Below are 16,115 nucleotides of genomic sequence, written 5' to 3' on the forward strand. Positions count from 1 at the left end.
CTCTCCACCCCTCCTCTCTCTGTGTCCCTACTGAAAAGCCGTGAAATTCCTGAAGGTTTACGCTTTTGTTTCGATTGTTTTGGCGCAAGAATTCGTGGATTTCTTGGAGATGCTCGGCTACTAACCAGCTATAACATTAGGCTACTAAAGTACATTTGCCACTGGTTGTAACTTCAAAGCCGCGTAAACAAGCTTCCCATAATCTTGCAGTTCAACACCCTTCTCCCGTTACAGTGAGCGAGAAGTTGAGATAAAGGAACGGGGAATTAAAAAAAGTGTGGAAACTCAGGAAGAAGGAGGGGGAGAAGGAAGGAGAATAAAGGGAAACTAGGAAGAGTTTTCGCTCAAGGAAGCGAGAGAAAGTTATGTGGACACAAGAATCCTCTCCCCGGGTTTGACAGCGCAAGAAGCTGTGATTTCTACTCCCCTGGGAAATTGGTAAGCGATTCCAAATAGGTATTGGGTTACACGATCGACCACTGACTAACTTAACAATATGCATATAGGCTACATCTATCGATACGTGTTATGTGTTTATTTTACTTCGCTTCTTCTCTAGGCTACTTCTTGGGCCTATTATCATTATATAGGCTACTTTATATAGGCTACTGTTACTATAGCGTACATCAATCAGTCTTGAAAACACTTTTTCCCTAACAGCGTTTACGTAACTGTCTTTATTTTCTATTTCTATTTCTTATTCAATTATATTCTGCAGTCTGTCTTGATCTATACACATTTCAGAGTGCAGTTTGGATAGCCACATAGATAGACCCACTGGTAATTTAGGCTGTAAGTTACTTACACTGGTACATTGTAAAGTTGAAACGCTCTATATTCTGTTTCCAGGCATTCCATGTGTTACCTTAACGTTTAACAAAAACATTAACTTTCTGAAACTCTCTCCTCTCTGTTGAACTCTAACTTCAAGTCGTCCCAAAATATAATAATTTTAATAATGTTGATAGCTTCTTTAAAGTAAAATGTTCTCCCTGCATATAATTTTGAAGTCGTAGGCCTACCAGTGCTTAATTTGTAGCCGGATCCTGCCGGAACAGGATCCCCTCCGTGGACTGTTTTATTCCGGAACGTATTTTGCCGGATCTGGTACCTCTCTTGTGTCATGAAAAATTAGTGTAACTTTTTGCGATGTAAAAAATATAATTAAAGCGTTCAAAGTTCATTCGAGTTGCCTCTTCGTTAATCATAGCGCAAAGGGTTCTGGAGGAGCTGAGGCACCCCTGATCAGTGGTGTAAAGTACTTAGGAAAAAATACTTTAAAGTACTATTTAAGTAGTTTTTGGAGTATCTGTACTTTACTTTACTATGTATATGTTTGACAACTTTTACTTTTACTTCACTGCATTCCTAAAGAAAACAATGTACACATTTTTTCCATTACATTTACTTTTGATACTTAAGTATATTTAAAACCAAATACTTTTAGACTTTCACTCAAGTAGTATTTTACTGGGTGACTTTCACTTTTACTTGAGTCATTTTCTATTAAGGTATTTTTACTTTTGCTCAAGTATGACAATTGTGGACTTTTTCCACCACTGCCCCTGATAAATTGAAATACATTTGCCGAAGTTATAGAATAACTGCTGTCTGTTCAATGAAAATAATGAAATAATTCAGAATAGCCTACTACACCATGAAAATGCCCGTCATTTAGCCACAGAGGTCAATAGCATCTTTTAAAAAATAGCCTAGCTGTGGATTGTGTGTAGCCCAATAACAAGACATAGCCTAGAGTCAGGAAGACGCAGAAAATCTGTCAGTGAACAGCATGCAGACAAAACAGGCCTTTCGCAATATTTCAAATACAATTGCGGGAAAACACAGGTTGGAAACCAAATGGCTCCTGCTGAAAAGAGAAGTCTCTAATCTGTCTGCTCTAGCCTAACAAAATATTTGATAAACTTCCAAATACAAAGTGAAACAAGTGAGATATACAGTGTATTCGGAAAGTATTCTGAGCCCTTGACTTTTCCCCAAAAGTTTTACGTTACATACTTATTCTAACATTTATTAAATTGTTTTTTCCATCATCAATCTACACACAATACCACATAATATTGGGGCGGCAGGTAGCCTAGTGGTTAGAGTGTTGGGCCAGTAACCGGAAGGTTGCTAGATCGATCCCCTGAGCTGACAAGGTAAAACTCTTGTCATTCTGCCCCTGAACAAGGCAGTTAACCCACTTTTCCTAAGCTGTCATTGTAAAGACTTGCCTAATTAAATGTAAAAAAAAAATTGGACAAAGCAAAAACAGGTTTTTAGAATCTTTTGCAAATGTATTAAAAATATTAAACTGAAATATTACATTTACATATGTATTCAGACCCTTTACTCAGTACTTTGTTGAAGCACCTTTGGCAGCAATTACAGCCTAGAGGTGTCTTGGGTATGACGCTACAAGCTTGGCTCACCTGTATTTGGGGAGTTTCTCCCATTCTTCTCTGCAGATCCTCTCAAGCTCTGTCAGGTTGGTTGGGGAGCGTTGCTGCACAGCTATTCTCAGGTCTCTACCAGTAGCGACCCGTCATTCAGGGCAGGTGGGGCTCCACATTTTTTTGGGGGCTTGCCTATTTTGCATGTTATTTTGGCATTAGTACATGTCACATATCAGTTTGCAAACAATGTAATTTTTTTTATATATCACTGAGTTAATAAAGCCGCATGGTCTCTTTTTTGTTTTCTTGAGTAAGGCAGCTCCAAAATTCAGGTGTTTGAGCCTAGCTCAGTGCTTTCTGTGGTGGTGGGGCAAGCCAGCAGAAAATAGGAGCATTGCGCCGTGATTGGCTCAGTGTTCTGTCACTCATGGGGACACTACTTCACAGGCCAAGTCTAAGTCCTTAGTAAGGGTAGACATCGAACATTTAAGCCCCTTGGGTCCTGCCATAGAGTTACATTAGAAGAGCCCTTCCAAGAAGGCTCAAGGTCATTGGCCACAGATAAAATGACGTCAAATCACGTTATATGTATAGTAGCTTTGATTGGACTGATCATGTCAAAATCTTACTTTCAAAATCTTAGCTAGCAGTTATCAGCATGAATCAAGTCGACAATCTACTGACAAATCCTTTTTAATCCTTTCATATGAAGATAAATAATGAAGAGAAATTATAGATAAAATGTATCGGTGCTCATCGGCCATTGGACATAAACATTACACAACAAGTTGGAAATCGCAAATTAAACAATGAGTGGTTTGGAAATAATCAGTGGCTAACTCCAAGCGTTACAGTGAAGTGGTTGTGTGTTTTTGTCCCGAGTACCCACCATAAATCCAGAGAATTTCAGACTTTGATGACAAAATTTGCCCACAAAGGACCGCCGCGCCAACTTCCTGTTTAAGTGAGCACAGCACAAGGTGAATCCAAAAGTGTCTTGTATGCAGCTGCATAAGTGATGTAATATGCAAGGGAGATATGTATACTGTAGCTAAGAAAGTCATACTAAGTGTATGTTGTGTAGTAAGCTGTTAGTAGCCCATGTGCCTCACCCTAATAATTTGGTCTATTTTCACCAACGCAGTATTGTAAACACATCGTTTGTAGCCGGTGTTTGCTTGTTTGCAGACTTTTTTGTACAGATTTGACAGTGCTACTGATAGTAGTGGTGACGCTTGGCTTGCATGTGCAAATTCAGCACACACAACATTTTATAATAGAATTTTGTTATTTGACGTGTCAAATTAAAAGCTTATTTAACACGTCAAATAGTGTTATTTGACGTGTATCTTTTTTGACACGCAAAGACCCAAACAGCGTTCAATGTGCCTCATCCTAATAATTGTGTCTATTTTCACCTCTTAATTTCGCCTACTGTTCTAACTTGGTGGTGCACATGTAGCCTATAACCTGTTTTAGAGAAATGTAATCATCAAATATTGTAAGAGCTTTCATTGTCTGCTTATATGCCCCCTTTATTTATCCTACGGTTCTGACTTGGTTTACAGGGAGTACACTGTAAAAACGGCCCATGTTCTGAATTCTGTCGCTGTACATTTCAAAGGTGCTGACCAAATAGTTATATTGACTACGTCCGTCGTTGCTTGCTCTTTAATGTCTTAATCGAAATTACGGCTTGCCTCTTATCCGCTTGTCGTCCCCTTATGCCATAGTTTGTACGTTTTAATTGTCGGTAGAAACCACATTTGTTTAAGCAAGTCAGCCATATCAGCTATGTTTTTTAAAATGCAGTAAATGAGGCTGAATTAACTGTTTCGCTGCCAGACAAGGCTCCTCTGATAGCCAGGTGTAGCCAGTTGTAAGGTGTTTGGACTGCTGTTGGGACTCTGCTGTTGGGACAGCTTTATGTAGGCCCTAACAGTTTGTGGGAACAGCTTGTCACCATTATAGTGTAATTAATGTACTGTTTAGTGTTGTGTTGTGTTGTGTAGTGGATTTGCTGGCATGCATCCCACATGTTTTTTTAGTTTTGTCCCACCAAAATGTACATGAACCTTCGCCCCAGTCTGAGGTTCTGAGCACTCTGGGGCAGGTTTTCATCAAGGATCTCTATGTACTTTGTTTTATTCATCTTTCCCCCTCAATCCTGACTAGTCTTCCAGTCCCTGCCACTGAAAAACATCCCCACACCATGATGATGCCACCACCATGCTTCACCGTAGGGATGGTGCCAGGTTTCCTTCTGGAAGTTTCTCCCATCTCCACAGAGGAACTCTGTCAGAGTGACCATCGGGTTCTTGGTCACCTCCCTGACCAAGGTCCTACTCCCCCAATTGCTCAGTTTAGCCGGGTAGCCAGCTCTAGGAAGAGTCTTGGTGGTTCCAAACGTCTTCCATTTAAGAACGATGGAAGCCACTCTGTTCTTGGGAACCTTCAATGCTGCAGAAATAGATCCCTAGATCTGTGCCTCGACACAATCCTGTCTCGGAGCTCTACGGACAATTTCTTCGACATCATGGCTTGGGTTTTGCTCTGACATGCACTGTCAACTGTGGGACCTGATATAAACAGATGTGTGCCTTTCCAAATCATGTCAAATCAATTGAATTTACCACAAGTGGACTCCAATCAAGTTGTGGAAACATTTTAATGATGATCAATGGAAACAGGATGTACCTGACCTCAATTTCCAATCTCATAGCTAAGGCTCTGAATACTTATGTAAATAAGGCATTTCAGTTTTTTATTTTTAATACATTTGCTAAAATCTCTAAAAACCTGCATTCGATTGGTCATTATGGTGTATTGTGTGTAGAATGATGAGGGAAAAAAATGTTTTATTCAATTTTAGAAAAAGACTGTAACGTTACAAAATGTGGAAAAAGTCAAGGGGTCTGAATACTTTCCGAATGCACTGTAGGTTTTTGGATCGAACGCATCGGCCATCACCGGTGAGTGAGCTGCACATCATTGCGTGAGTAAGTGAAACTGAATAGCATTTTTAGGATTATAATTTCATCCTCATATTGTAGCCTACAATATGTGTCTCCACACACGTAGGCCTATGCTGTTGATCAAATCAAATCACATTGTATTAGTCACATGCGCCGAATACAACACCTTACAGTGAAATGCATACTTACAAGCCCCTAACCTACAGTGCAGTTTCAAGCAATATGGATAAGAATAAGAGATAAAAGTAACAAGTAATTAAAGAGGAGCAGTAAAAAATAACAATATATACAGGGGGGTGCCGGTACAGAGTCAATGTGTGGGGGCACCGGTTAGTTGAGGTAGTATGTACATGTAGGTAGAGTTAATTAAAGTGACTATGCATAGATGACAACAGAGAGTGGCAGTGGTGGGGGAATGTAAGTAATCTGGGTAGCCATTTGACAAGATGTTCAGGAGTCTTATGGCTTGGGGGTAGAAGCTGTTTAGAAGCCTCTTGGACCTAGACTTGGCGCTCCGGTACCGCTTGCCGTGTGGTAGTAGAGAGAAGAATCTATGACTAGAGTGGCTGGAGTCTTTGACAATTTTCAGGTCCTTCCTCTGACACCGCCTGGTATAGAGGTCCTGGATGGCATGAATCTTGGCCCCAGTGATGTACTGGGCCGTTCGCATTACCCTCTGTAATGCCTTGCGGTCGGAGGCCGAGCAGTTGCCATACCAGGCAGTGATGCAACCAGTCAGGATGCTCTCAATGGTGCAGCTGTAGAATCTTTTTAGGATCTGAGGACCCATGCCAAATCTTTTCAGTCTCCTGAGGGGGAATAGTTTTTGTCGTGCCCGCTTCATGACTGTCATGGTGTGCTTGGACCATGTTAGTTTGTTTGTGATGTGGACACCAAGGAACTTGAAGCTCTCAACCTGCTCCACTGCAGCCCCGTCGATGAGAATGGTGGCGTGCTCGGTCCTCCTTTTCCTGTAATCCACAATCATCTCCTTTGTCTTGATCACGTTGAGGGGGAAGTTGTTGTACTGGCACCACACGGCCAGGTTTCTGACCTCCTCCCTATAGGTTGTCTCGATGTTGTCGGTGACCATCGGCAAATTTAATGACGGTGTTGGAGTCGTGCCTGGCTGTGCAGTCATGAGTGAACAGGGAGTACAGGAGGGGGCTAAGCACAGTGTTGTTACCTACCCTTACCACCTGGGGGCGGCCCATCAGGAAGTCCAGGATCCAGTTGCAGAAGGAGGTGTTTAATCCCAGGGTCCTTAGCTTATTGATGAGATTTGAGGGCACTATGGTGTTGAACGCTGAGCTGTAGTCAATGAATAGCATTCTCACGTAGGTATTCCTTTTGTCCAGGTGGGAAAGGGCCATTTGGAGTGCAATAGAGACTGCATCATCTGTGGATCTGTTGGGGCGGTATGCAAATTGGAGTGGGACTAGGGTTTCTGGGATAATAGTGTTGATGTGAGCCATGACCAGCCTTTCAAAGCACTTCATGGCTACAGACGTGAGTGCTACGGGTCGGTAGTCATTTAGACAGGTAACCTTAGTGTTCTTGGGCACAGGCACTATGGTGGTCTGCTTAAAACATGTTGGTATTACAGACTCGGACAGGGAGAGGTTGCAAATGTCAGTGAAGACACTTTCTAGTTGGTCAGCGCATGCTCGCAGTACACGTCCTGATAATCCGTCTGGCCCTGCGGCCTTGTGAATGTTGACCTGTCTAAAGGTCTTACTCACATCGGCTGCGGAGAGCGTGATCACACAGTCTTCCAGTACAGCTGGTGCTCTCATGCATGTTTGAGTGTTATTTGCCTCGAAGCGAGCATAGAAGTAATTTAGCTCGTCCTGTAGGCTCCTGTCACTGGGCAGCTCTCAGCTGTGCTTCCCTTTGTAGTCTGTAATGGTTTGCAGGCCCTGCCACATCCGTCGAGCATCAGAGCCGGTGTAGTATGACTCGATCTTAGTCCTGTATTGATGCTTTGCCTGTTTGATGGTTCGTTGGAGGGCATTGCGGGATTTCGTATAAGCTTCTTGAAGAGGCAGCTCTAGCCTTTAGCTCAGTGCGGATGCTGCCTGTAATCCATGATTTCTGGTTGGGTTATGTACGTACGGTCACTGTGGGGACGACATCATCGACGCACTTATTTATGAAGCCAATGACAGATACTCCTCAATGCCATTGGAGGAATCCTGGGAACATATTCCAGTCTGTGCTAGCAAAACCGTCCTGTAGCTTAGCATCTGCTTCATCTGACCATTCATTTGATGGATTTAAGGTCGTTTTTATTGATCTCAGATTCTCAGTTTGTCAGTGTCAAAGTAGCCTGTCATTTCGATCATTTGTATGGTTTTGAAAAAATTCTTCAAAAGTCTCCAGTCATGTAAAATTATTTTGAATTGCATGAAATGCGTTTATAAAAGGACACATTTTTCCCAGACCCTAGGCTACTACAATGTTCCCCATGTGTGCAACTTCTGTAAGTGCCTCTACTCTACTGTTTTGTGTCACTACGCAAATGTGATGATATGCTTTATTATCAAGGTGATTTCTTTTTTTTTTTTTCAGTACCTCAGAGCTCCCCAGGTCACCCCCCTCTCGCACTCGCTTTTGCTTCCGGCACCTCCTGATTTACAAATTAAGCACTGCCTACCACCAAGTAGTGTAGTATAGTTGTTATAACAGCTTAGTAACCAGTAGGTTACTATAGTTCTTTATAACATGTTTATTAAGTAGTAGTATATCATCTTTATCTTAGACAACCCTCCAACCCAGAGCGGAGTGAAGTCTACCCACGCTGGCACTCTCTGCCACTGACACAAGAGATGGAGGGAGAGAAGGAGAAAGAGAGGGAGCGGGGAGAGGAGAAAGAGAGCGACGAGACGGAGGAAGAGGAGAAACAGAGCGACGAGGCTGAAGAGGAAGATGATGAAGAGGATGATGATGCGGAAGGAGCGGCGTTGGTGTGGCAGGAGGGGTCCTACGGAGAGGATGACCTGGGCCTACCCATAATGCATTGGGAGGCGCTGAGCCTGCGCATCGCAGAGCTGGAGAAACAGGAAGAGGAAAAGAGAGAGAAGAAAACAAAGGTCAGAGGTCACGGTTGAGTGCTGGGGACAGGTGTTTTTGGACAGGTAGTGGAGAGGAGAGGGGGAAGGGGAGAGGAGTGAGAAGAAAGAACAGAGGTAAAGGGTCATAGTTGAATGCTGTCTGTTACTTATGGATGTGGACAGGTGACACAGTTGTATATTTATGGGAGAGAAGTGTGCATCTGTCAGGGACACAGATGAAATGTGTCCATGAATGCAATGTCAGTCAGCTGCTCTATTCAGTGACTCATTTTGTGTTGAAAGAGACTACACAGCACTGCTAAACAATATACAATATTAACTTTTTTTAATCCATTATCATTTTAACCTTTATTTATCCAGGAAGTCCCATTGAGGTCAGAATACCTCTTTTACAAGGGAGACCTGGCCAATAGGGCAGCTCATTCAAAAAACAATTAAACTTACACACAGGAGAGGCTCTCCATAACTTGCTCTGTATAACTTGTGCTACCTACAGACGTGTGAAAAAGTAAGTACACCCCCTGGAAAGTGTTACTTTTTAGTAAGTATTTGGACAGATGGATATGTAATCTTCACTTCAACACTATTGACAGATAAAGGTAACCTAATTTAACAAGTTAAACTGAAAGTTTATACTTTGCAATTATTTATTCATCGAAGGTCAACAGAAATGCAATTCCATAGTGTGGAAAAAATAAGTACACCCCTAGCTTCAGTAGCTGGCGTCGTTCCCTTTGGCTGAAATAACTTAATGTAGCCGTTTCTTGTAACTGTCTATCAGTCTCTCATATCAACTGGAAGGAATTTTTCCCAACTCATCTTTACAGTACTGCTTCAACTGTGTTATATTCAAGGGATTTCTTGCATGCACGACCCGCTTCAAGTCCCCCCACAGCATTTCGACAGGATTGAGATCTTGGCTTTGACTCGGCGATTCCATAACCCTCCATTTCTTCTTTTTGAGACATTCTGTTGTAGCTTTGTTTGTGTGTTTTGGATCATTGTCCTGTTGCAAGATCCATGTTCGATTCAGCTTCAGCTTTTAGACAGATGGCCTCACATTCTCCTCAAGAATTCTCTGCTACGATATGTAATTCATGGTTGACTAAATGATGGCAAGTTTGCCAGGCCCTCAGGCAGCAAAGCAGCCCCAAACCATAATGCCACCGCCTCCATGCTTTACGGTTGGTATGAGGTTCTTCTGTTCAAAGGCAGTGTTTCGTTTTTGCCAAAGATGGCATCTGGCATTGCGGCCAAACAAGTCTGGAAAACGTCAGTCTTGTCTTGATATTCTTTTTTGAAAGCAGAGGCTTCTTCCTTCCTGACCTCCCATGTAGGCCAAGATTGTGCCGTCTCTTTCTGACAGTTGACTCATGCACTTCAATATTGATTGTAGCAAGAGAGGCCTGTAGATCACTTGATGTTACATTGGGGTTCTTAGAGACTTCTATGAGCATCTTTCGGTCAGCTCTTGGGGTGAATTTGGTGGGACAACCTGTTCTAGGTAGATTGCCAGTGGTCTGGAATTTTCTCCATTTGTAGATGATCCGTCGGACAGTGGAACAATGTACTTCGAATTGCTTGGAAATTGATTTGTAACCCCTCCCAGACTCACAGGCATCAATAATCTTTCTTCTGGGGGCCTCGGATAGGTATTTGGATCTTTGCATGATGTGTTACAACACCCATATGGTTAAGACCAAACCAGACCAAGTTTATAATCTTTATGGAAGTCTGGACCCTCCCAAGGTACTCTCTAAAGATTTCCTAATAATTTGCACCTGTGCACCTGATCCTAATTTTAGCCATTTTAGGTGAAGGTAAAGGGAGGGGTGTACACATTTTCCCTGCATAACGAAATTGCATTTTGGTTTATTTTAATTGCATAACATTTTCAAAGTACATTTTTTGGTGTGCGATTTGTTAAATTGGGTTCCCTTTATCAATGAATGTGGTTGGAAAATAGCTCAAATATCCATGTGTCCAAATATGTAAAAAAAATATATATATATTAAAAAAGACCACTTTCCAAAGGGTGTACTTACTTTTTCACGACTGTATATCTGATTCATCTCCAGTCTTCCAGTGTCCTGGAACGAGGTAAGAAATTGTCAGCAAGCCGGCCGGAGGAGAGAGAGAGAGGGAAGACGCTGTCCATGAACCGGCCAGGAGACAGGGAGCAAGGGAAGAGTAAGGAGAGCTGGGAGGACGGAGGCGAGGAGGACTGCAATAGCCGCGTGACAGCCCTAACTTCTCGGTACGAAGCACGGTGTCGTCTACGTAACATTGTGTGGTGATAGTGTTGTTTCATTATGTACTAATAGTATAGTACCCAGGCTGATACAATCATGAACAAATCCCACTTCTGACACCAGTAATGAAACCAAGGGAGAAGCATAAGGTCCGAGGCAAGAAGCGAACTCACAACCTTGTGGTCAATAATCCAAGAAAGAATCCAAGAAAGCTAGCTCCCTAGAGGAGTGGTATCAAATAAAATTTGATTGGTCACATACACATGGTTAGCACATGTTATAGCTAGTGTAGTGAAATGCTTGTGCTTCTAGTTCCGACAGTGCAGCAATATCTACCAAGTAATCTAACAATTCCACAACAGCTACCTAATACACACAAATCTAAGTAAGGGAATGGAATAAGAATTTATAAATATATGGATGAGCAATGACAGAGCGGCATAGGCAAGATGCAATAGATAGTATTAAAAACAGTGTATACATACACTACCGGTCAAAAGTTTTAGAACAGCTACTCATTCCAGGGTTTTTCTTTATTTGTATTATTTTCTACATTGTAGAATAATAGTGAATACATCAAAACTATGAAATAACACATATGGAATCATGTAGTAACCAAAAAAGGGTTAAATAAATCAATATATATTTTATATTTCAGATTCTTCAAATAGCCACACTTTGCATTGATGACAGCTTTGCACACTCTTGGCATTCTCTCAACCAGCTTCATGAGGTAGTCACCTGGAATGCATTTCAATTAACAGGTGTGCCTTCTTAAAAGTTAACTTGTGGAATTTCTTTCTTAATGTGTTTGAGCCAATCAGTTGTGTTGTGACAAGGTAAGGGGGGTATACAGAAGATAGCCCTATTTGGTAAAAGACCAAGTCCATATTATGGCAAGAACAGCTCAAATAAGCAAAGAGAAACGACAGTCCATCATTACTTTAAGACATGAAGGTCTGTCAATACGGAAGATTTCAAGAACTTTGAACGTTTCTTCAAGTGCAGTTGCAAATACCATCAAGCGCTATGATGAAACTGGCTCTCATGAGGACCGCCACAAGAATGGAAGACCCAGAGTTGCCTCTGCTGCAGAGGATAAGTTCGTTGGAGTTACCAGCCTCAGAAATTGCAGCCCAAATAAATGCTTCACAGAGTTCAAGTAACAGACACATCTCAACATCAACTGTTCAGAGGAGACTGCGTGAATCAGGTCTTGGTCGAATTGCTGGAAAGAAGCCACTACTAAAGGACACCAATAATAAAAAGAGACTTGCTTGGGCCAAGAAACACGAGCAATGGACATTAGACCGGTGGAAATTTGTCCTTTGTTCTGGAGTCCAAATTTGAGATTTTTAGTTCCAACCGCCGTGTCTTTGTGAGACGCAGTGTGGGTGAACGGATGATCTCCACATGTGTATTTCTCACAGTAAAGCATGGAGAAGGAGGTGCTATGGTATGAGGTTGGCTTGCTGGTGACACTGTCTGTGATTTATTTAGAATTCAAGGGACACTTAACCAGCATGGCTACCACAGCATTCTGCAGTGATACGCCATCCCATCTGGTTTGGGCTTAGTGGGACTATCATTTGTTTTTCAACAGGACAATGACCCAACACATCTCCAGAATATGTAAGGGCTATTTTACCAAGAAGGAGAGTGATGGAGTACTGCATCAGATGACCTGGCTTCCACAATCCCCCGACCTCAACTCAATTGAGATGGTTTGGGATGAGTCGGACCGAAAAAGTGAAGGAAAAGCAGCCAACAAATGCTCAGCATATGTGGGAACTCCTTCAAGACTGTTGGAAAAGCATTCCAGGTGATGCTGGTTGAGAGAATGCCAAGAGTGTGCAAAGTTGTCATCAAGGCAAAGGGTGGCTATTTGAAGAATCTCAAATATAAAATATATTTTGATTTTTTTAACACTTTTTTGGTTACTACATGATTCCATGGCTGTTGGCTGATGGCTGTTTAACAGTCTGATGGCCTTGAGATAGAAGCTGTTTTTCAGCCTCTCGGTCCCAGCTTTGATGCACCTGTACAGACCTCGCCTTCTGGATGGTAGCGGGTTGAACAGGCAGTGGTTTGGGTGGTTGTTGTCCTTGATTATCTTTTTGGCTTTCCTGTGACATCGGGTGCTGTAAGGTGTCCTGGAGGGCAGGTAGTTTGAACCCGGTAATGCATTGTGCAGACCTCACCACCCTCTGGAGAGCCCTGTGGTCGTGGGTGGTGCAGTTGCCCTACCAACCGGTGATACAGCCTGACAGGATGCTCTCAATTGTGCATCTGTAAAAGTTTGTGAGGGTTTTAGGTGACATGACAAATTTCTTCAGCCTAAGTTGTGCCTTCTTCACCACACTGTCTGTGTGGGTGGACCATTTTGTCCGTGATGTGGACCAGTTTGTCCGTGATGTGTACGCCGTGATGTGTATGCCGAGGAACTTAAAAACTTTCCACCTTCTCTTGTAATCATGTTTATCAATGCCAGGGTAATTTCACTACTTACTAACTAAAAAATGTTTTTTCCTCATCAGTCTTTCGAATCAGATGAACCTCCAGCTGTGCTTCATCAATGACAGCGGAAGCGAAGAAGAGGATGAGGATACTGGCAAAAAAGTTAGCGTGAAGGTAAGCACACACACTCAAAAGGTAAGGCTGGTCATAGATAGAGTGCTACAGCTCTTATGAATCAAAATGGCAACAAAGAGGGACTGGATATATCATAGAATTGTGAAAGACACTTGTTTTCTTGTATTCCAGATCTCAATCGTAATGCCATTTTGTTTTATTTTGTTTCTGTCCTTTCAAGAATTCCAAAATGGTTGGTAAGAGCAGTCCCAGTGGGCAGGTGTGCCAGCAGCCAAAGTTCCCTGCCCCCCCTGCAGCCAAGAGCAAATCATCAGGCTTCAAGGCTGCGCTGAGCGCACTCAGAAACAAGCTGAGGACCGAGCAGAAACAGGAGGTGAGAGTGGGAGGGAGGGAGCGAGGGACCTGAATCCCAAATCAACTCCTACCCCCTACCCCCTCTGCACTCCTGTAGTTCTGAATGTATAGGATAGGCACTTGCTTCACCTTGCCGTCTGATACAATCCCATCATATCTACAGGAGTGGCTAGGAAGGAGGGACTAGCGGTTAATAGTACTGCCCTCGGGGTGCACAGTGTTTTGTTATTAGGTGTTATCCTCAGTTATCTTATATTCTGTTCTTCACTCTGTCCCCTGTGTCTCAGAGCCCAGCTTGTTGTAATCAGCTGTTGAAGAGTAGAAGACTGGACCGTAGTGACCTGCAAGCCTTCAGTCTCAAAGAGCTCAACGTCCACCAAAACTCTCTCAACAAGGCTATACAAGGTGAGTGGTCACTTAGATACTACACCGGATAAATTGCATATTTACACTGAGTGTAGAAAACATTGCTCTTTCCATGACATAGACTGACCAGGTGAATCCAGGTGAAAGCTATGATCCCTTATTGATGTCACCTGTTAAATCAACCTCAATCAGTGTAGATGAATGGGAGAAGACAGGTTAAAGAAGGATTTTTAAGCGTTGAGACAAGTGAGACATAGATTGTGTATATGGGCCATTCAGAGGGTGAATGGGCAAGACAAAAGACTTAAGTGCCTTTGAACGGGGTATAGTAGTAGGTGCCAGGAGCACCGATTTGAGTGTCAAGAACTGCAACGCTGCTGGGTTTTTCCACACTAAACAGTTTCCAGAGTGTATGAAGAATGGTCCACCACCCAAAGGACATCCAGCCAATTTCACACAACTGTGGGAAGCATTGGAGTCAACATGGGCCAGCATGGAACGCTTTCGACACCTTGTAGAGTTCATGCCCTAACAAATTGAGGCTGTTCTGAGGGCAAAAGTGGGTGCAACTCAATATTAGGAAGGTGTTCCTAATGTTTTGTACACTCAGTGTATATTTTAGGTATAGGCTACTTTATATTTCACCTTTTTCATTTATAAGTTATACCAACCTTATTATTTTACATTTATTTCACCTTTGTCAAGTGATCTGTACAACTGCATTTGATCTTACATTTTTGATCTGACATTTTGTTTGTGTCCACGTGTGCACATGTGGGTGTGTCTCTGTGCCTCGCTCATCAGACCTTAGCACAGAGCTGGTGGTTCATCTACAGACTCGGGACCAGCTGAGGACAGAACAGGATGCTATGCTGCTGGAGGTACAGGATATGACATCACTCTGAAGTCACCTTAGAATCACATATAGAAACCTGACCAAGATGGCTGCCATTATCAGCACAATCTTAGAGCTATGCAGGTCTATGAAAAGCCACTCTTGCGTATTATATACTCTATGGACGACACTTTCAGAAGGCCCATCACCATAGAATAATTAAAATCATTCTAAGTTCTACGGTCGTCGTCTAATAAAATGGAATCCCGGTGTTAGAGATCAGGTCACAATCAGTCAATGACGGACACCGGTGCTTGAAATTAATGGACGAATCAAATCAATGTGAAGAGACTGCATCACTCCTAAATACTTTTTGGATTGAATTGCACAGCATTTTGTTTTTATTTCCCAGTGAGCAAAACTGGTTGAAATGACGTCATCACACCCAGTTTCACAGTCGTTATGACATCATATCAACCCGGTTTTGCTCTGTCTTTTTCTGTGTTTTTATAAAGGGAAACGTGTATGTCTGGACTGTTAATGTTGTTGTGTTGTAGTGTTTTAGGGGGAAAATGACGGTAATATTATAAGGGATTAATAAGCTGCTATTGCTGCCCATGGATCAGTCTAGTTCTAATGTCCATTGTCATCCACATGGTGAAATGCAATGATTGTTTGGTAGCACATTATTTGAACTGTACGTCATACGGTATCATAACAAATGTCCGAAGATTTCCTGTCATTGAGCGTTACGACGTAGAGTTTGAATAAAGTGTTACCCGATTGTTTTTATTCTTGTTGCTGGGACACGTTTCATTGTTTGTTTTGATTTTACGTTGCTACGTCTTCTATTCTCGTCTATGTTTTAATGTATGTATGATGATCGTTGAATGAGTCAGTCAGAGAAACGGGCATTACTAACCAAACACACACACACACAGTAATGCGAGCACAGCTCAACTCAATGACTTGGGTCTATTTGAGATAGCAGGAAGTGTAAAAGGAATGGAGTACTATATTAACCTGCATACTGTTGTAATATGACAACAATGTACCTACCAGCCGACCGACAAGATGCCTGACCAAGCTTCTCAGTCGTTTGGTACTGTTGTCATAAAACAGCAACACAAACACACAGACACACACACAAGGAGCATTGGGATTTTGTGTGGGTTACATGAGTTTGACATCACTGTTGACTTTGTTTTATTCTACAATAATTTTGCATGAAATAAACAGGTTGTCAAGGACACATATTGTATGTAGGT

General features: G+C 42.3%; 1 protein-coding gene across 2 annotated transcripts; it reads left to right on the top strand.

Annotated features, from left to right (window-relative positions):
* Nucleotides 1-16,108, top strand: LOC106608936 (schwannomin-interacting protein 1). Of its 2 annotated transcripts, none has more exons than XM_014207177.2 (7): nt 1-438; nt 7,946-8,466; nt 10,527-10,705; nt 13,238-13,331; nt 13,513-13,665; nt 13,934-14,051; nt 14,817-16,108. In XM_014207177.2, the coding sequence occupies exons 2-7, from the start codon at nt 8,203-8,205 to the stop codon at nt 14,915-14,917; spliced, it is 909 nt and encodes a 302-aa protein (XP_014062652.2). In that variant the 5' UTR covers nt 1-438; nt 7,946-8,202; the 3' UTR covers nt 14,918-16,108. The 2 variants fall into 2 exon arrangements, with proteins under 2 accessions (XP_014062652.2, XP_014062651.2); XM_014207176.2 differs by having other exon boundaries at nt 2-438; nt 8,136-8,466.
* Nucleotides 16,109-16,115: the final 7 nt, after the last annotated feature.

The sequence above is a fragment of the Salmo salar genome, chromosome ssa07, assembly GCF_905237065.1.
Source record: "Salmo salar chromosome ssa07, Ssal_v3.1, whole genome shotgun sequence".
Taxonomy (NCBI): domain Eukaryota; kingdom Metazoa; phylum Chordata; class Actinopteri; order Salmoniformes; family Salmonidae; genus Salmo; species Salmo salar.